Below are 21,861 nucleotides of genomic sequence, written 5' to 3'. Positions count from 1 at the left end.
GACACCCCCTTCTCTCTTGGATTAAATCAAAAATATATTTTGTTAAAGTTTTGCTTTGTGTGTCTCTATTTTAAGAACAGTGGAAGTTTCTGCATTGACGCTTTTTGATTTTCTTTAGCTGGTGTGCTATGTCGGCAAATATTTATAAAAAGTTGTATAAAGTAATAGCAATAATGTTAAATATTAATTGTGAAAAAGCACATAAATGTTTGGCTTTATACTTCAGAGATTTATTTATTTAAAAAATTTATGTAGAACTAGTACATCATATTACACTTGCATACTCAGGTTGAAGCCCCTGTGGTTTACTGGAGAATGCTACAATTCCACAGGATCTCCGTAATGGTGCAAAATTAATTTTTTAATGCAGCTGACTTCGGTCTGAAAAGATCGATTTTATATTCCAATTCCTTTAAATAAAACGATTTTTTAATTCAGGTTGAATAAACTAACCGTATATAAATCAAAACCAAATAAAACACATCAGCATGTTTACCAGTCGTCTTTTTCAGCAGCCATGACAGTTCTCGCGGGATTTTATGGGATTTACGCTTGGAGTTTTGATGGGCTTGAAAACGTGAGTGTCAGTGTAAATAATCGATCTTACCTCGTTATATCACTAAAACATTATGATCATTTAAGGGAATGGTATATAATGGAAAATTCATATTCACCGCGTTAATTATGTTTAGAATAGGGGAATTCCTATATTTAGTTCAAGATCCGCCAATTTTCATTGGCTGTCCCAAAACAAAACCGGTCAAGGTCAGTAAACATGGCGGACAAATTCAACTTTCGTTGTTGACATACACGAAAATAACCGATGTATGGACGATACTTGATATTTTTGGATCAATTTATTCCATAGACATCTACAACGTTTGAGTTCAGGTAAGAAATGCAAATGTTATTGTCATTTATATACGATTTGAGACGAAATCGTTGCGGGAGTGAATCACTCCCGCACTTGCACCATTAGGCCTAAAAAAAAGTTGTGTGTTTCGGGTAACCCGACCTAACCTACAAAAATGGCCCGATCCTACCATTTTTAGACAGTGTTTTCCCCAGACCGATTTTGCATGGCGGTATACCGCCATGCATTGAAGATCCCCCGCCATGCATCACACAGTGCCGCCATGCTTCCCGCTATGCATGTTTATTTCAAAGCAAAATTCTTTTTCTAATTATTACACATCTTAACTGTAATTAGTAGATATAAAGTTGTCGTTTCTCCGCTCAAACTTCAGAAAAACACTTTACCCGCAGTGAGCGCAGTTAATTTCGACATCGATCTCAGCAAGGGGGCACACGTGGTTTACGGTTTAAGGACTTAGCTTATGATTAAGATGTATTAAAGCTGAGTTTATCAATTGGTGATTAATGCATAAATAAAGACGTGATTACTTCTTGTTTTAATATAATGTACTTTTTTCGACATCTCCGCCATTATCGAATGTTGTGGATTTTCCAAGATCTATAAATAGCACAATGTTCACTCGATGGTGTTAGCTTGGATTCGATATGCTTGAACTCTTTATTTGCCGCAAGGATATTGGAAACTTGAAAAAATGTACACAATAAAAAAAAAAACTACAGTTATTTGCAGAAATGCACGGAAGCGATGTCACATGACTAGAAACATCGTATATTGTATGCCTATGAAAATGATTGACTGTGTACATACATGTACATGTAAACGGGGAAAGGAACTGGTGTCAAGATATCACAGAAACTTTCATATGAACCCCCAATTTAAACAAGAAATATTAACTACCCAGAATAAGTTGAAACAAGTTTGCTGTAATTGTATGGACTTGTTCTGCCTATTTCTTGTTCAACACCCCCCCCCCCCCTAAAAAATCTCTTCTGTATAATATATATGTAGAAGAAGGAGTGGGACAGAAGCTGATGTTGAACTGCCATGTGAATCTATATTTCTTGTGTTTTGTGAAAACTTGTGAGGACCAACCTCTTAAAAAACTGATTTTGAAAAAAAATGTTATTAGTTTTGCCAGAAAAAAACAGAAAAATTGTATATCAAATATACACAGATATTAAAATATAATTATGAATTGAAATGATACTTGTTGATGTAGATTTCATGAAAATGCATCAATTATAGTACATATCATGTAGTTCGTTTCTTCAAATGGTTATATTATTACACACAGTGATTTCGCCTGCTTAGGCGCTTAAATGCCGCACCGCGCACTTACTCTGACAAACTTCCCCCATGCTTCAAAAATTTTCTAGGGAAAACACTGTTAGATGTCTGATTTTATCCGATTGTGAATTTTATCTTATTTCCAATAAGAAATACGTTTTTAAATATGAAACAAACAAACATTCTTAGGAGTCATACAAAAAAATATGATAAAATAAAAAAAAATCCCTACCTACCTAACCTAATTTTTTCATCAGTGTTACCCTAAACACACAATTTCTTTTTTAGGCCTTACGGAGGCCCTATGAAGTTGTAGCCCTCTCCCCCCCCCCCCCAAAACAAAAAAAAAACAAAAAACAAAAAAAAAATCGGGAGAGGGCTACATTATTGCAGCTATTAAACAATGAGCGCCGACTGCCATTTCCTCTTCCTCACTCCAATTTTAACAACGCAAATGCAGTGGTGTGGGAAGCAAATTGAAAGGGTGGGATAGACTAATCCTCAGAAATCTTGACAAGCAAAAAAAAACCCAAAAAAACCTAATTCACCAAATCGTGAAAATCCTAATTTAAAAAAAAAGTGGTTGGAGGGCTAACGCCCCCCCCCCCCAGCCCCTCCCCCGGTCCCGACGCCTATGAAATGTATGTGCAAAATATGAATATTTGGATAACCAAAGACTAAACTATACCTCTGATGTTCGATTATCGCATATTTCAGACACCTCTCGCAATTCGACGAAGTAGCACGTACTACACATTGTGGCAACTTTCAAACAAACCTGTTAAATGATTGTTGAATTACACACAGCGTCGTTATAGTTCTTACATCTTTTTATCTCATTTTCTTTCTCAAAATTATGACCAGATTTAATACTGACAAACAGAAACGTGTATATAATATTGATGTATTTGGCTGATTTATTTTAATCACTCCGAATACACGCATATGAGTCTTGAATCAAATTGATAGCAATCACTGAATGTGAATTTTAATTGAGAATAACTTCACATATTGTTTTATAACTTCCATAGCACGATCGGCCATCTGCATAGAAATGTCCCCCATGTGCTAATTGAGAGGATGTTTCTCTACCGAAGATGAGACACTCTCCATGGTGGACTGAATTCGGATCAACGAAGAGCGAGTTCATGACGTCATGATTCGAAGACATCCAAAACCAATGTGTGTGTTCGTGTTTCCTTATTCCGTCAGTCCAAAATGGCCCTACTAAGTTATGATCTGTAATAGAAAGTCAAAATTTAGCACAGGCGCAAGACTTAAAATAAATATCATAGTTTAAGTTAAGACTTTTAAATAAGAACGAGGTGGGAGTGAGGTGGGAGGAGGGTAAGTACAAAATTATTTTGAAAGCATTATCTCATCAACAAAATAAATGGTGATGTCTGATTGGTATTTGGTGCTCATGAATAGCCGCTTTTCAAAAGACTTTTAAATACAAGGCGCAAACTTTTATAAGATTTGAAAAGGCACGAGAAAAATGAGAACAATTTTTTAAACATAAGTGTGTTTGCAAGATGCTGCGAACATCAAAGATTTAAACGTACACTATAATTGCTGAAGTATTTCTAAGTACGAAACAAATATTTCTACCATAAATTTAAGTTTTCAGCAGTCACGTGACTTACCTTGGAGGATGTGTTGAGTCAATGCCTGTCCTTCCTCGGTAGTACTGATGATGACCGGTCTAGCACACAGATGGTGGCAGTAGTTCTGCAGTGATGGATATACCACGTGAATGACACAACAATAACAATGTTACACGTACATGTAATACTTACTATACAAGTAATTTTAAACACTGAGCATAAAATAGCAACCTGTGGTATTTTTACGTATTGTTAAAATTTTAAAATCAAATTGGAAATGCCTGATAAAACACTCAATTATGAAGTAACCAAATGTAGTACTAGTATCTACATAACAACTGTCAAAATTCTATTTTATATGTATATTTACACAGAAGAAATGCATTATAACACAGGTGGTTATGCGGTTGAAAACAGTGAATTTTTTATCTGTTGCAGACACAGTTTACAATAAGAACATACATTTTGTTTTAATAATCTCGATTCTAATAAAAATCATCGTCAATTACATTCAAATTTACGATCTCTTCAAAAACACTCTGGACACTATGTCTTTCTTTGCTCAGATGATTAAATAGGGGTCAATAATTAAGTCATGTAACTCATGTATTATGCTATGTACTTTAAAGATATGATTTGACAAGCCATCTGGATTAAAGAATAAATAAACTTACTAAAAAGTCGTAGTCCCCCCCCCCAATCTTTCTATCCAATCAACATTGTTTAAAGCGGCGTTAGTCAGATGAACAAACGGGAAATGTTTGAATGTAATCAAAAATATACCCCTCAAAATTATGGGTCACAAAATGGATAAGCACGTTACGCTATATTCCATGCATGTGTATTGCATCCACCATGTTCGAATGCTGACTGAATAATTAATGTTTAACCGGGAAATATGTCTCCAATCTTTCATTGATTAGTAAAGGCATGACATCAATAGGCAAGCTGACATTCATAAAAAAAACATTTTTCTATTAATTGTTTTGGATTTTTTTTCAACTATTTTTATTTTTTTTTGGGGGGGGGGGCTTTATATAGCATTAAGCTTTCTCAATACATTTCGCCTTTTTTAGTAGTATATATAGAGTACATACAGAGGCAGCATCAAAGGTGTATTTGTCGTTGGTGAACAGATAGCACGAGTTATGAAGCTTGTGGAAATTATGAGGACATCGCTGAAAAGACATTGGACAGCCTGCAAAATGCAAACAAGAATAGTGAAAATTATAGACTTTATTATGAGAGAGAGAGAGAGAGAGAGAGAGAGAGAGAGAGAGAGAGAGAGAGAGAGAGAGAGAGAGAGAGAGAGAGTTTATTGCCTGGATTTGCTTCTGGATTTAATGTTGTTGTTGGCAAAGTTGTTGTTTCTGAAACGAAAAATGGCTTTTTAGCTAAATTATTTTTTTTCAGTTTTAAAGTTTTGATAATGGTATTTAATAATCGAAGTGTTACATATCTTATCACTGTCATAGATACGGTCGTTACGACATCCAATCTAATTAAAATAAGATGTTTGATTCGCTCGCTTACTCGCTACGGATTTAACATCTGCTTTTAATAAGATTGTACGACACCAAAAAATAAAATCACATTTCTCATCATTAAAAGAAATTTCTGACATTTAGCCGGAAATTTAAAACACATTTCTTCTTCAAAGTTGTTACTCTTACAAACAGCTAAAATTGCGAACCGAAACGAATAAAAAAAACCCAGGTATCCCAAAAAATGTCTTTTAAGTGCTTTGATACAAATCTTCTTTCGTAAAATTATCAATAAATGGTTGTACATGTATCTGAAAACTGGATTTACGGTATAAGTTTATTTGTGAGAAAGTAAAAAATAAATAATTATGTCGTTTTAACGAATAAGTAATTCTTTTTAACGAAATTATAAAATATTTATTATGTTTAGGAATTTTATCAAATCTCACAGCAAAGCATATCATATACTTAATCATTAAGCATTGTATTTTAGTTGCATTGCACAAAAACTCATATAGTATTGGAAATATCATAGCAAAAGGTGAGTTTAAAATGAAAGCATTTAGTATTTTGACAAATATTAAGTAAATCTTCATCTCATCATAACGAGGTTTATTATAAAAATATAAAAATAAGCTAATCCGGCTTTCATAATTTATAAGTATTTGATCACATAGAATTTCAATACTGTAGCATTTATCACAGCCGATTTTGATTGCCTAGATATACATGAAGCAATAGAACGTCACGCATATCTGTCTTTCCCCAATGTCTCTTTTCTCACACTGCAGAATGAAATTGGTGAGGGAGAGTCAATGACTGTTAAAAAGTGGTAATATTGTAAGGTCTTTATGTACCTGGCTCCGGTAAAGGTTGTGAGTTACAATTGGAGGTGTTGCAGCAGTAACCATCGACGTGCCCAGTGGAGGAAGTGCCAGGAGTTTCCACAACGGTCAGATTTAAATGATCACAAATCTAAAATGTTTTAAATAATGCGATTGTCTCGAATTTCCAATATATATGTAGAACATCATTCCGATTCCACCGCGTTTTTTTTAAGGGGAATCCGATCCATATTAGGACCTTATTTTAATTGAATCTGGGGCTGTTATGGATCGGAAAATTTAACTTTGATAAACTTCACACACAGGGTATGAACTAACGCTAGGATTTAAATGTGCTCACCGCTCTACTGACGCAGTCCAATTTGGCCTTCCTTTGGAATTCAGAATTTTGGGTCTCCGTTGCAATACAAACCTAAAAAAAAACCTCAACAGCATTGGTTTATGTAAGACCTAACATAAAGATATAGAGGCACTGGATATATACATGTAACTAAAACATATAGGTGCATTGATTGTTACATTGGTTCTTATTTTTTCGGTTTGCAATCCCTTTTCACTAGAAAACAGTAAAGCATGCACGGTAAGGTAAAAGACTATCATTATCAAACTTTGTAAACTCAAAACAGAGAGGATATATAAGAGATAAGGAATTCATTCAACAGCTACAATTACAACAGTTATGATATATAGTTAATTCTTACTGGAGAATTGTAGATGACAAAACATTTTGAATGACCCTTACATGTACGAGAGATATCTGTAGTACACGATTTCTCTTTGTGGAGGACTATTTGCACTTACAATGAACATATCTATGATACACTCACACACACACACACACACACACACACACACACACACACATCTTTGATCCCCTGTGCATGTAAAGCGACAAAAAGGTCTCCTCACCTCGGACTGTTTGCACACTTTGGTGTTGTTACATTCTTGCGCGCTGCTCACTTCCGGGCAACTAAGGCACTGCACTATGTACAGATGAAAATAAAACTGAACAGCTTGATGGGAATTTCAAACTCATTGTAATATTTTACCAAAACAAGTCATGCAAATTACTAGTACTTGAACATTCGTAAACAACGGTTACAATCACTCAGAGAATTCTATTCCTTTAAAATCGCTTTACAAATTAAACATACAAAAATATGATTCATTTCAATATCCTGTCTAAAGAAAGATAATGTCTCTATTTATTCAGTGCGCGTGAAATGTGATAATCTCTAAGTTTAAAGGGGCATGGTCACGGTTTTGGTCAAATCTTATTTTTCTGTTTTTATTTTTTACAATGCTTTATGAATGGATTTCTAATGAGCAAATGAAATTTGGGTGCCAGTCGTTGAGTTTTAGGCAAGATACAGGGCTTGCAATTCTTGCCCTGTTTTTGCTTACATAGGTTCAATATACCAGTAAAAAAAAATTTTAAAACTGATTTGTCTATCCTCTTATTCATTTTAAGCATGAATTATCAGTTCCTAACGATTAATACATTCATTTTGTGTTTAAAACTAGGATTTTCACTTCAACATTCAAAATGTAAACAAAAGCTTTGTTTACATAGCGAAGAATTGAAACTCTGTTACTCGCTTATAACTCAACAAATGACACCAAAATCGTGACCATGTCCCTTTAATGGTTCCTATATAAACCCAAAACTTTGTTTTTTGTCGAAATGATTTTTTTTAAGAAAAATGAAATATTAATTTCCAAACAGAATGCATTGTGTACTTACGCGTGCCTTGTGGAACTGCAACAAAACATTTTCAAATATAAAAATTTCTACCACAAACTGCTTACATTCAAGCGTCTATATGTATTATGCTTTTGTCTACATTCACGATTTGGTGATTAAAATCCCACACTGTCGTTAGGATTTTAAGTTTTAAGCAGAATTATAAGTTCTAACCGCATTTCTTGCAAGTTACGGGACACATGTTGGCAAAGCAAGATATGTAACATTCTTTGGTTCCCCCAAAAGCACAGAAGTTAGCATCAATATCGCGACAGAGATCCAATGGTGAGGCCACGGGGGTGGTCACTTTTTCTGAAACAATTTATTAGAAAAAGTAATGTCAAAAAAGACACAAATCGTTCTTTATTACACATGATTAAGACTTGGATGATGCTTTTTAAGGCTTTTTTTTTTTTGTTTTTCCCCCAACTTTTACAACTTTTTTTTTGTTTTTGTTTTTTTGTTGTTTTTTTTCATTTAAGAGTTACTATCATTAATCTACCAAAAAGGCAATAGTTTCATCTCGCAAAGTGTTTTTTTTTATATGTTACATATTCTATGCGTGAAACTTGGATGTTGGGAGGGGAAGGGGCTTCATTAATACCAGTAATTGGAACAACAGTGCTGACATCCGGGTCATGCTTGTTGCAGTAGTTGTGATCGCAGCATCCGCCGTCAAACGAAATAGACCTTCTAGATTGAATGCTTCCGTATAAATTCATGCAGATCTGTTGGGATAATTTTGACAAAATTTAAAATTTGCCATGTCATTTGTTTATTGTTTATTGGATACATAAAATTACCTTTATGGTATACGTTGTAAACTTACGCTTTTGTCTACGCATCCTAACCGGAACTTTTCCTCCAGCGACTCGGTGAAAGTTTGCGTCACAATACAGACCTTTATACAAAATTTAGTCATTTGATGTACATATATTTTGTGAACATGCTGTCATTTTGAATTTGAAAATAAACCACGCGTTTAAAGGTATATGGTATATGTGGCGTATTTGGAGTAAAAATTTTGACATGAGTTTTAGTAAAAATATGCATCATGCTTCTTATAATTAGATGTTTCACAAACTCTAGGCTCGTAAAACATGTTCTTTCTTTAGTAATTTGTCTGTAAACTTTGCAACACGTCTGATGAATATCAATGTGATCAGCCATTTGTAACGCCACTGCGCATGAGTGCGGGAAAACCTAGTTTTCAAAACACGATGGAAGAACAGTTTGTTTACAAATTAGAATCACGTTTTTCGTGTCTTAAATTAGATAATTCTTATATCAGATGATACCCGACGCATTATTATTCCGTTATTCATTAATGTAGAACGATAAAAATTGCTAATTATGTGTAATAAAGATGAACCACTATTTTAAATAAGCGTCAACGACACGTTAAAATGAGTGAATATCCCCTCTCATGCATGAGGGATGCATGTACTGAGAGTGTTTATTTATTCTTTATTCAAAATTTTCTCTTAACGAAAATCCACTTGTGGTTCATAACGACATGGAACACATGAAGCACGAACGAACCTGACTAGCAAAACCCCTACAACTTCATGATAAAAACTTATTAAACTTAAGTTTAATTCGGCTTTAATTCCTATCCCATCAATCTACATGATCTCCGATGACAATCTTCCCTTTGTTCCTATCCTTGTCAGTCTGTCTATTTTTCTTTCTTGGCCAAATCTGTCAAACTTAACGGTATTACGGATTACGGGTATACCTATCTTTCTCGTCGTCGCCATTGCCGAGCGTGCTATCACGTGGCCGATTTAAGGCGGGGTTTATTCAAATGCTGTATTTATTGTGGACGCGAAAATAATTATAAAAAGTATTTATTAATTTCTATATCTTTATAACCCGATTGATATAAACTGCGTAATTTATTGTGAAGATATATCTTTATTTAACATATCTAAATAAATCAATCAATCATTTCTTTGCATGAAATATATGCCACATACTAGTATACCTTTAAATGTAAATTTTCTGTCTTCTGTTCGCCGGTACATACGATAGGCATTTTTCATTATGTAGTCTTACGAGTGAGCATCAAATTAGTGAAATTCAATAAGACAAATATATTTTTCAGCTTTCTTATCTTAGATAAAAAAAATAATTTACAAACATAATTTTTTTTTAAATGTAGCGCTATAAGATACCGATTAGATCCATCATAAGACACACTGTTATACCTGATTTAGTTGACAGACGGTCTTGTTGTGGCATTCTTCCGGTCTGTCCACGGCGTCACAATGGTAGCACTTCCTCCCTGTGGTACAATTTTAGAATAAGCTTGGAACTAATTGTTAATATGATTGAAAATTATACTGGGGTTTATGTCTCTAGAATAAAAAATACATGTATAAACAAATTCTCGAATTTGTCATATTTTGTCATATCGAGGATATTTCCTTTCTGAATTATACCATGCACGTATGTCATATACAATATATATATATATACATGTACCTCCCTGAACATAATTTATTATCTAAAATTTGATGTAGTACATGTACATGTACCCCATCTTGTTCCAATTAATTGTTTCCTTATTATCTAACTTGATGCTATACTATTATTTACTAAACCATTAGTCGTTTTAATTGGCAGAACTCACGGCAAGTGTTGCAGAAGCCGGGACATAGTGCGTTGGCCACGCAGTCCTGTTCACACATCTCGGGGGTTAGAAGGGAACACTTGAGAAAGGGGTTGTCAGTACACGATGTGGCAGTGGTGAGAGAAACCCCTCTAATGTCCACTGTAAACATACACCAATAGTCCACAGAATGACGTGACTGATTATGTAAAGACAGTTACATATGACTGTGAGTATTAAACAGGCATCTTTGAACTTTTAACTGTTTCTCTGAGTCTAATGTTTGTTTTCTCGATACTGTTACACTAATTGTTTTTATCTTTAAGATGATTTTGTTCTCGGTGGGGAAGATATATGAAGACATACCTATCCATGCTGAAATTACGAGGACTACAACAAAGGACGCCATTGCTCCAGGTCCTTATCATGACAATGTGAATCCTAGAGGTTATATGTCAAGTCGTACACAGCCTATTGTGTCTAACGTGACTACGTGAATTTTATGTGAAGATAACATGCACACAAAATTCACGTAAAATTTTTCTCGCAGAAACATATTGTGATTCTTTTTTCCCCTTTTTTATGAGCCCACAACATAAGTAATTGTAAATCATGGGCACTAAACATTTATAATTAGTCAAATTGTCATAATTTTAGTTTGATTCTATAGTGACAATATATAGTTTGTGATTTTTTCCATTGCATTCTGGGCATTGTAGTGGGTTTTTTTTTATGTTTACCTAGTTACAATTCCTACTAATGAATTCGAATTTTGTTAAACTGTACCTACGTTGTCTTGTTAGCTGTTTCATATGATTTTAGCGTCAAATTTTGCATGTCATTTATTAAACTTGATTATAATAAATATTTTAATTCTACAAACAAAATATGATGATGTATAATCTCAAATTAAATACCGCATTTTAAGTTTATATCCATAAATGATACAATGTAGTTGGTCATAACCCCAAGTTCTGCCTAATGAAATGGGTTCTTTCAAATTTTTAAAATAAAATTATTATACAATTTTTGAAATGAAAAACGGGCATGCTTCAGACAAAGAAGTCACAACAGATGTTACAACTTTTTGTATCTTTCGTTACACAATATCAAGTTTCATATTTAGGTCTTTTAAGCGAATTTCATATGGACGTTAAAACGCTATAAGGTACACTGATTACAGAATACAGATCGCTTTTGTTATATAATGTATACCTATCCCTTTGGTAAGCAAATGTACAACATGAAAATAATTTCTAAACGACAATTTTTAAAACACTCTTTATTCCTTCTTTAGTTTATGTGTGAAAAATCATAAAAATACAAATAGAACCTGTACTTCCATTAGGTGCTACAAAACAATATATATTGACCATGGTGTGCTTTATAATTATAACACTTGTATTTGGTGCTAGCTGAAACATGCCTCTATGATTCCTGTATTTCTCATTCCTACGAAAAGATAGGGCGTCCTCGTATAAACCGTGTTCATAAATTCATGAGAATATCGTTGATTTTCTGCTGGATAAAGTATATCAAGTTTGATTGTGCGAAGTTCATAGTTCACTTCAATGGAAAAATGAAGCTTTTTCAAACCGTGGCTTGTCCTTTGTGGAATTCGTTCAAATGCTGGAGTAGAATTGCCGTAAAACATGTAAATAAAAATGTAGTTTTCCAAAGCAGCAACACCAAGCACAAAACTATTCTCCTGAGACTCCAATTGTATTTGAAATGGAAACGAATGCTCTTTGTCAGAATAAATACTCTTCTCATATTCTAATTCAAAGGAGATATTATATTTCTTACGTAGCAGGAATGGGTTGTAGCTGTATAATTCGCGATTAGATCGTACAAAAGTAGCGTCCTTTGATTCCAATGGTCCCGACTTTAATCCACATTTCATAAACCCTACTTGCTTTGAATTGGATACAGACTGTCCATTCTCAGATATATATAGGTTCTTGTTGCAAGATGGTTCGTGAAAATGTTTTGATGACATGATAACATTAGCACTGGATCCGTTGTAAACATTAAACACTGGCCACACATCCTCAAGATTGTTCTTGATATTTTCAAAGGTGTGTATATATACTCCGTCTGGCGCAAGTACGTTGGGCAAGTCCGTAGAAAAATAATGTGCTTGTCTTTCACGGTATAGCTCCTCAGAATTATCTACCTTTAAGTACACAGATATATTTTGCTTCAGTTTTCGTAGAATCAACTTTCCAACAAAAGATGTACCTCTTTTATTTTCGGATATTCGTTCTTCCTTCATACTGGCTCCAAAATTACTGATGACCAAGTGCACCTCATTGTTTCCACGAACCACAGCAGTTATTGCTAACCCCTGGTCGTAAATGAAACGATCTTTATCCATATACTGTGTTGGTAGAAATCCAGTTTGAAATATGATTGTTCCTATTTCCATGTCCTTCTTGATTTTATACTTTATTTCAATTTCTACGTCTAGAGAACCAAGGAAACGGACGGGAACCCTCCCTGCGACTCCGTTAAACACTTGAAATCGGTCATTCCAGAAATTAAAACCAGAATTACGTATGCATTTACCGCCATTCAGGACTTCCAGTTCAGGAGAATAAGACATGAATTCCACAGAATCTGTATAAAATCAATTAATATATACAAAATCTCAAGAATTAAAACATCTACATTAATAAATTTTACAAAAGTGCAGGCTTTTAATTACCAGGAAAGATCCTCCTCCATCCCTTTGAAGAACAAGACCAACCATAGGATCCAATGACGTAAATAATCCATGCACAAAATAGTATTCCGAAAACTATTTGAATTGGGTTACGAAAAAGTATACTTTTATTATTCTATATATAGATATGGTATACATAGACATCTAATAATATTATTAGACACTATCAATTTTATTAAATGGCATGGTTATGATTATGTTGTTTCTAAATAAAAAAATCAAAATAATTACTTATTTGACGACAATCATGATGATTTCATACACTATCGTTTATAAGCTATAGTACTCTTTATAAGAAAAAAAAACTAGTATCGGATTCTTTATGTCAACAGAAATAGTTATATAATCACTATATGTTTACTGTATTCTATTAAAAACAAGTCTACCAAACCTAGATTTGTAGATAAGTAAACAGTATATTTGCGTGCAGTGTTACATTAAAGTTTTGTAATTGAAAGAATTTAAAACTATAAGTAGTACAAAACTTACCGTACATCAACACCCCATAAATGTATGCATTTAAATCTTGATCATATCGAAATCCCTCTCTGTAACGAGGAATTCGGACCCCATCAAATCTCTCTAAAATAATTGATTACCAGACATACATTATGACCAACAAATCACTACAAACGCTTATACTTGCAAATAGTAATAAGGTATACTACCAATTGTTGTAGTAATAAAACGATTGCAGTTACACCCCTTCAACATATTAAAAAGTAACACTGAATTAAAATAAAATAACACGTAGAGACACAGCAATATCTAAACAATAAAATGCTTTCTTTGGTGATTCATTCGGGATATGAAGGTAGCGACATTGCAGGAAAAATACATAACCCGCTTTAGCGGGTTATGTAAATTTTTCCTGCAATGATCGCTACCTTCATAACCCACATGAATCATCAAAGAAAGCATTTTATTGTTTATATTAACATCTTTCTTTAACTAATTAATAAACTGATTATGAAAAGTTAGTAAAATTCACTAAATTACTGTTAATGTACAAAAGTACGTTAGCTACTGCTAAAAGAAACAGCCAAATATTCTCCTGTGAGACTTTGAGTCTGACATCGTCATGATTATTTCGTGCAGTCCGGGATTTACTTAGGTCGCTGTATGTAGGTTTAGACCAATCGATAAACAGGGCGTGTCAATTTCAGTCCTGTCACTTTCAGCCGCTGTAGATTTCGACCAATCGATAAATAGGGCGTGAAGATTTCAGTCTAGCTGTTTCTATAGTTTCCGTAAGAAATAGAGGAAATTATGCTAGGTAGATGTAAATATAAATATATTAGCACCTACAAACTCTTGTTCATCGTTGACACTGTCGTTACCACTCTCTTCCCCGTCTCCATCCCCGATTCGCTCCCTGCAGATGGGGCACGTGTTCCGTCTGAGCAGCCATTCATTTATACAGCGTGTATGAAATACTATGTGTTAAAACGAATTTAAAATTGGATTAAACATTTGTATTTGAAATAGTACAAATAGCATGCATAGTTTGTACAGAACATACCATTCCCAAATGATACGTTTGCGCCATCCACATTACACATAACTACCAATCTTAAGTTACCATTTAGGGAAAATCTTTTTCTTAATAAGAAACTTGTAACAAACGAATTATTTGGTAGAACTTGATATGTCGTTATTTAAGATTTATTTTGTGTATATATATTCTTCACATTTTTAATGAAAAATTGTCGCCTTACCGTGTGAACAGATCAGAAAAGTTCTGTCCTCGGCAGCTTGATAGGTTTCCCGACAAATGCTGCAATCATCATCTGTAACGTCAAATAATAATGGAGATAAAATAATGTGAATATACTTTAAATTCGTGTGGAACGCACAAATGACCTGTCAATAATTATATCCATTACAAAACTTGAACGGTATCAACAAACCAAAGCAGAATAAGGACAATAGAAGTAATTTGGAATTATATATGGTTTTGTTTTATCAGTATTCATTTTTGTATTATTACATCAAAAGTACAATAAAAGCCTTTAAATGCACGAGAGCAATCGGATACTTTTTGCTCTTTCGGTCGGTCAATATATTTTGTCAAAATCCAAATATTTGTTTAGAGAGAAAAATGTACGTCGCTGAGCTTATTCAAACAATAAAATTCTTTCTTTGGTGATTAATCTTTCGGGATATGAAGGTGGCGACATTGCAGAAAAAATATGTAACCCACGTCTGTAGGTTATGTAATTTTTTCTGCAATGATCGCTACCTTTATAACCCGCATGAATCATCAAAGTACGTTAACTAAAGAAACAGCCAAATCTATGGAACGCCATAGCTGCCTTAAGGTCAATTTCATATTATATGAACTGGTATTTCATTTATATGCAATAGTAATATCATTATATGCAGTGCTAACATCATTATATGCAGTGCTAACATCATTATATGCAGTGCTAACATCATTATATACTATTATTTTACCATTATATTTAGGGGTAAAATCTTTATATGAAGTGGTAACATTATTACGTGATGTCGTAAGATCATTATGTGCAGTAGTTTATTCATTATATGCTATGAATAAATCTTTATATGATATGATAAACTCATTTCATACAGAGCTAAACTCATAATGAACTGTTGTTCAATCGTTATGTTATATGGTACACTCTTCATGTGCAGTTGCAAAATCCTTTTATGCAGTGCAACTTCTTAACATTAGGTGATAAGTTCATAATATGCAGTACTAACATCATGTTATGGTGTATTAAAACCATTATGTATGGTGGTAAAACCTTTATGTATTGTGGTGAAAGCTTTACATGCAATTGTAAATCCTTTATATGATGTGACAATTTTATAATATGCCGTTGTTGAGTCATTATATTATGAGGTCAGTTCTTTACATGATGTGATCATTTCATTATATGGAGTGGTAACTTCTTTATATGCAGTCGTAACTCTTTATGATGAGGTTGTAAACTGGTTCTCGCTGAAAAGTTTTAATGGGGAGGAGATCCAGTTTTATTTTTAAAAAGATGCCGCGTTCGATCGTTGTGACGAGAGAGAGAGAGAGAGAGAGAGAGAGAGAGAGAGAGAGAGAGAGAGAGAGAGAGAGAGAGAGAGAGAGAGAGAGAGAGAGTTTATCTGTCCTTTAACATCGATATCATAATATCAATCACTGAACCCATTTTGTGTGAAAAATCTTATTTATTATTAGTAGAGTATGCTTTTAATTTAAGAGTAAAAGAAATTACAAAAAATGAAGCAAGCGTTTCAAAATCAAAGTCGAAAGACCTTTGTTTCAATGTACCAGGTAGATGCTACTCCTCGCTGATTAATGCCTCCAACGCAAAAGGAATAGACAGATTTTTATTCATAGACATAAATAAAAATTATTTTTCATTTTTCTTAAAATTAATTTGATTTTCAAGAAATAATAAAGAAATTGGTTGGTCTTAACCTCTTTTTATGGTTGTTTCATCCACTGTATAAAATTTAAGCTCACCGGGTATGTATTTTTGTATTTTAAATCCAACAAAGAAGGTGTTGCAGTTCCTGTGCTATTTTCCATAAAGCTGTTGCAGATATTGTCACATCATTTTTATAGGACCATTTTATACGCGGATCAATACAAAATTTTCGGGGGTGGGGGGGGGGGGGGGTACGATGAATACTGAAGTTTGTCGAAGGGGTGGGGGGAGGTGGGTCCGAGGCAAATTTTTGGTAATTTCATGGAAATTTTACGAAATTTTAATTTTTCTGGGGCGGGGTCCTCCCCGCGACCCACCCCCACCCCGTTCAAGACCCCCATGCATTAAACAAATTGTAAAATGGTCTCACTGAAAAATGTGACTGGTTTCAAGGCATATCCGATTTTTGTTTCAAAGAGGCATATTTTTAAAGATTAAACTTCGAAAAAAAAACCTCCGAAGTTAAAAAACGGTGTTTTAAATCTTAACAAACTTCATCGTGTCTAGTATAGCCGATTGGTTACGCAGGATGTCCGAATAATCACCGAGACTAACTGCTTGGTATTTTTTAAATTAATTTTTGAAAAGGTAATACCCCTATTCCGATGGTTTTGAAAATAAATGATGTCGGGATAAATAAGTTTCAAAACGCTTGTCATTGTAATATTTTACATGTGTGCTGATTTTTTCAACGTTACCGACAATGTTCACATTTTAAACATTTGTATCTGCAGATCTGTAGCTCTCTGGTTGAAAAAATTCGGATAGACAAATTGTCTATCCGAATTTTTTCAACCAGAGAGCTATAGGTCTGCAGCTAGAATACTTGCTGCTGAACGAGGAAGTAACGCATTAATCGATAAAGTTAATGTATTTTTTTTTTGTAAAAAATGTCGTTTTCAAAATATATATACACATTGTTCGACATCGTTAAAAGCAAGCCGTGCAATAATGTATGAATCAGCAAAATACGGATAAGTTTGTTCCAAGCACCACGATTTATATGGATGCTATTAAAATTATTTTAAATAACAATCAAGAGCAAAATAACTCCTCAATTTAAACGTTTTTGAAGAGACAGAATGAGATTTATTAATTCAAAAAGCTTCAAAGAATTACATATATTGTTTAAAACACGATAGCAAGTAGAAATCAAATTGTTCTATGTTAATATCAAGATACATAAAGTGATCTTCCTAACTGTATGCGCGGATCTAGAAGCAGAGGGGGGTATTAAATTTCTACAAAATTCAATCATTTTTTGAAATTTATTTTACTTTTAAAATTAAACGCGTACTCTACTAAAATTCATTCGATTTATCACACATCGATGTATCAAGAACAGTCTCTCTCTCTCTCTCTCTCTCTCTCTCTCTCTCTCTCTCTCTCTCTCTCTCTCTCTCTCTCTCTCTCTCTCTCTCTCTCTCTCTCTCTCTCTCTTCAAAACAAACGACAAGTTGACCAGGAAATGTGCATCGTCACAACGAACGCGGCATCTTTTTAAAAGTAAAACTGGATCTCCTCCCCATTAAAACTTTTCAGCGAGAACCAGTTTACAACCTCATCATAAAGAGTTACGACTGCATATAGAGAAGTTACCACTCCATATAATGAAATGATCACATCATGTAAAGAACTGACCTCATAATATAATGACTCAACAACGGCATATTATAAAATTGTAACATCATATAAAGGATTTACAATTGCATGTAAAGCTTTCACCACAATACATAAAGGTTTTACTACCATACATAATGGTTTTAATACACCATAACATGATGTTAGTACTGCATATTATGAACTTATCACCTAATGTTAAGAAGTTGCACTGCATAAAAGGATTTTGCAACTGCACATGAAGAGTGTACCATATAACATAACGATTGAACAATAGTTCATTATGAGTTTTGCTCTGTATGAAATGAGTTTATCATATCATATAAAGATTTATTCATAGCATATAATGAATAAACTACTGCACATAATGATCTTACGACATCACGTAATAATGTTACCACTTCATATAAAGATTTTACCCCTGAATAAAATGGTGAAATAATAGTATATAATGATGTTGGCACTGCATATAATGATGTTAGCACTGCATATAATGATATTACTATTGCATATAAAAAATACACCAATTCATATAATATGAAATTGACCTTAAGGCAGCTATGGCATTCCATACAAATCTCTCCTGTGAGACTTTGAGTCTGACACCATTATGAATATTTCTTAGGTCGCTGTAGGTTACGTGTAAACTTCAGTCTTTCAAATATTAAATTAACTAACCGAGGGTTTTAAATGCATGCATGGTAAAATTTGAGCACATCTTTTAAAATACTAGCATTCTTTTGATATATCCAATACTAGTGCGTGGTATATGTAAGACATATATATAATAACTATGCATGTTTTATTTTACTTTACTTTCGATTCTTTTTCCAAGATAATTTTCAACGTTACAATACATGTATACTCACCGGTATACGGCATGATAGATCTGCTGAGGGACAATTGTATCAAATATTCTTCATTATTGTATTCTCCAGCTCAAGTTACTTCAAGATCTTATGGTATATTGTCACGTTTCTTCAAAGTCAAGGAATCTATAAATATACCTCTTGACAAAAGGGTTTTTCCAATACCACCCTTACAAGGTATTTTTGGGTACACACTATATGTACACGTAAGCAGTCTGATTGATAAATGAGATCTGGACTGAATACACGCGCAAGGCGGCATTATTTGGACTACGTCGAGCGATTGTTCGTTTGCATTTGGGTTTTCTAAAATACATGTTTTTGATTCAATTTTAATACGTCACACACTCCCAAAAACTAAAAAGAATATTTTTACTTAAAGTTGTTTTGTATAGTGCCCGTGCTCTCTACCGGCCTTTCTCCTATTTGGAAAAATAGCAATATCGTCCGACCTACGAAAATAGTAGATTTTCGGAATTCCCCCACGTAAAAGTGGTTAAATAGTTACTATTGGGGAAAAGCTACTAAACAGGTATAGAGTGTATCATAACCTCTTGGCTAGCAAAGATGGTGAAACAAACACTTCTTCGTACAAGGTGGCTAACAACACCCATCTTCGCAAGTCAGCGGTAAATACGTTCCACTCTGATCCTCTATGTACAACGATCATTAGCTAGCTAAGATGCACAACCCTTGAAATAGATCCTCAAATCAGCATAAAATTATTAGATTATAAGAGATAGCATGATGTAAAGGGAGTATAAAAGTTTAACAGGCGAAATAAGAATAGAAACGGATCCTTTTTTAAGGCCAAAACACCTAAAGCAACTCTGACAATTTTTTAATTTCGCTTGTTATTGTCAGAAATTTGTTGACACCTTTTCTCGAGTCAGCAAGCTGTTGACCAGACTGATCCTTCTAAACCATTAATTTGGAAGCTGTCCAAGAAACTTCCATCAAACGCTGCCTGGAACTAGATAGAAGAAAAAACATCTAAAGAACGATTTTAACAAGAGCTTGGATTTTGGGTAGTTGTGTGAAACAGCAATGTGACGAAGGTCTGTCTGTTTCATTGCTGGCCACTCAGCCATGGCTCTTTGAAATCAACAAGATGTGTCTGACTTTTGGCATATTTGAATCGAAACCAGTGTCATTTTTCACTTGTTTTGATGCAAGAAATAGATGGTTACGTCCTACCGAAAGTCCAAGGTCTTGTTAAAATGGTTCTTTCTTTGTAGACAGCTTACATCCCCACCCATATTTGATTGCGCTGACCGTTTTTTGCCCTTTTAACCGCATATCGATGCCAGCAGCTGTAGAGGCTTAAAAGATGTTTATATCAAAATCATTATTTTCTCCCTCCTTTCACTCCTCCGAAAATAAATATTTTCTTGACTAATTTGTTGAAAAACAAAAACAGATTTTTTTTTAGGATTGGTGCGTTCGTTACAAATCGCATTTTTAATATCCATTCGACATACAAATAAATGGCAACACAAAATATAAGTTAATCTCAAAAAACAATTTTGGGTCAGGGCGGGTAGGGAAAACCAAAGACAACCTATACTACTTGGTAACGAACGTCGCATTAATCGAATACTTCCCGGGAAATCTATTTATACTGAGAGCGAAAGCGCTCGTGCATGAAATAACCAGTATTGAAGTAAACCAGATAATACGAATACTAACGGAAATAAACGAAGTTAAAACGTAAAGAAATAAATGCCAGAAAAATGATAATAGCTTATACTGTATACAAGTCGCGGGCTTTGCAAGTCAGAAAACATTCATATTAGAGCCTCGTAGTGACGATCGACTGCTGATGAAATCCTGGCATCCGATATATGCCCGACTTGATTCAACTTTATCTGCCTGGTCTCAACGCCTACAGACCGTCGCCTGTCCAACATTTCATAAATGTTTCGACCGTTGGCTTTTTAATATAAACAGATTTAAAATACATCCCGTATCATCCCATGGCATTGGGGAACAGAATGTGTAGGCAGTTGAACGAAACTGAGTTCGACAATCACGTGCTTGGGACACTAAAGCCTGAGGAACACAGGACTGGAATCCTATACTATATAGTATTACTCCACATACCTATGCTTACTACTGTATAAGGCACGCGGCTACAGGTCAGGGGCCATAAAATTTTCTTTAATGTTACGTCGAGAGCAGTGTCCACAGACTTTACATAATCTTTTACCCAGTTCGAAATCACAAGCATTTTTCCTGCAATGTGATAAATAAATCATTGTACGAGAGAGAGAGAGAGAGAGAGAGTGAGTCTGGTTTAAGTAATCTCATTTGAGAAAATTCTCTTATCTTGCTATAAAGTTCTACAACTATTCATGTATATTACTGTAACAGTTGTGATTATTTTGTAAATCCATAAACATTGAGTATCGGTGCGCCTTTGAAGTTTGGTTTAAAAAAATACTGCTAAAATAATTATCATGTATCAAGTGAAAATTCCAACATATTTATTCTTCAAACAATAAAAAATGAAATTAAAACAAAACTCAAATTTTGAAAAGATTATCAAAAGATTCAAAACATTTTATCTTAATTGGATTGCTTCACTTTATGCATAGAAAACCGATATACCATTAGAGTTATTGATCTTTCGGTTTTCTATGCATAAAGTGAAGCAATCCAATTAAGATATAATGTTTTGAATCTTTTGATCTTTTTATTTTTATGTGACTGATATAATATCAGTCACATAAAAATAAAA

The 21,861-nt window shown here is 33.9% G+C and overlaps 2 protein-coding genes across 5 annotated transcripts; both read right to left on the bottom strand.

Moving 5' to 3' along the window:
* Positions 1 to 3,056: 3,056 nt before the first annotated feature.
* Positions 3,057 to 10,947, bottom strand: LOC105335522 (uncharacterized). Its single transcript, XM_011439434.4, has 14 exons — positions 10,825 to 10,947; positions 10,480 to 10,620; positions 10,055 to 10,131; positions 8,674 to 8,745; positions 8,449 to 8,572; positions 8,019 to 8,156; positions 7,845 to 7,859; positions 7,010 to 7,083; positions 6,441 to 6,512; positions 6,113 to 6,230; positions 5,094 to 5,141; positions 4,869 to 4,969; positions 3,811 to 3,895; positions 3,057 to 3,403 (listed from the first exon to the last, which is right to left on the bottom strand). The coding sequence occupies exons 1-14, from the start codon at positions 10,865 to 10,867 to the stop codon at positions 3,153 to 3,155; spliced, it is 1,359 nt and encodes a 452-aa protein (XP_011437736.2). The 5' UTR covers positions 10,868 to 10,947; the 3' UTR covers positions 3,057 to 3,152.
* Positions 10,948 to 11,761: 814 nt separating this feature from the next.
* LOC105337421 (uncharacterized) lies at positions 11,762 to 19,279 on the bottom strand. Of its 4 annotated transcripts, none has more exons than XM_034458748.2 (6): positions 19,122 to 19,278; positions 14,902 to 14,973; positions 14,488 to 14,619; positions 13,673 to 13,765; positions 13,166 to 13,258; positions 11,762 to 13,077 (listed from the first exon to the last, which is right to left on the bottom strand). In XM_034458748.2, exons 1-6 carry the CDS (start codon positions 19,132 to 19,134, stop codon positions 11,870 to 11,872), a joined length of 1,611 nt encoding a protein of 536 aa, XP_034314639.1. In that variant the 5' UTR covers positions 19,135 to 19,278; the 3' UTR covers positions 11,762 to 11,869. The 4 variants fall into 4 exon arrangements, 3 of the variants coding, with proteins under 3 accessions (XP_034314639.1, XP_065923612.1, XP_065923613.1); XM_066067540.1 differs by having other exon boundaries at positions 14,492 to 14,619; XR_010708055.1 differs by having other exon boundaries at positions 12,337 to 13,077; positions 14,492 to 14,619; positions 19,122 to 19,279.
* Positions 19,280 to 21,861: the final 2,582 nt, after the last annotated feature.

This window comes from Magallana gigas, chromosome 7 (assembly GCF_963853765.1).
Source record: "Magallana gigas chromosome 7, xbMagGiga1.1, whole genome shotgun sequence".
NCBI classification, from domain to species: Eukaryota; Metazoa; Mollusca; class Bivalvia; order Ostreida; family Ostreidae; genus Magallana; species Magallana gigas.
Note: the sequence above shows the minus strand (reverse complement) of the source record. Positions and strands in the feature narration are given on the sequence as shown.

Bases quoted from the DNA above. Each gene is read 5' to 3' on its own strand.
- LOC105335522 (XM_011439434.4), bottom strand. From the start codon at position 10,867: ATGGCGTCCTTTGTTGTAGTCCTCGTAATTTCAGCATGGATAG. The intron at 8,157-8,448 runs GTATTAATGAAG...AAATTGTTTCAG, and splicing joins CACTGTTGTTCCAATTACTG to AAAAAGTGACCACCCCCGTG. The intron at 4,970-5,093 runs GCAATAAACTCT...TGCATTTTGCAG, and splicing joins AAATCCAGAAGCAAATCCAG to GCTGTCCAATGTCTTTTCAG.
- LOC105337421 (XM_034458748.2), bottom strand. The intron at 14,620-14,901 runs GTAAGGCGACAA...TTTAACACATAG, and splicing joins TTTTCTGATCTGTTCACACG to TATTTCATACACGCTGTATA. The intron at 13,078-13,165 runs GTAATTAAAAGC...GATTTTATACAG, and splicing joins ATGGAGGAGGATCTTTCCTG to ATTCTGTGGAATTCATGTCT.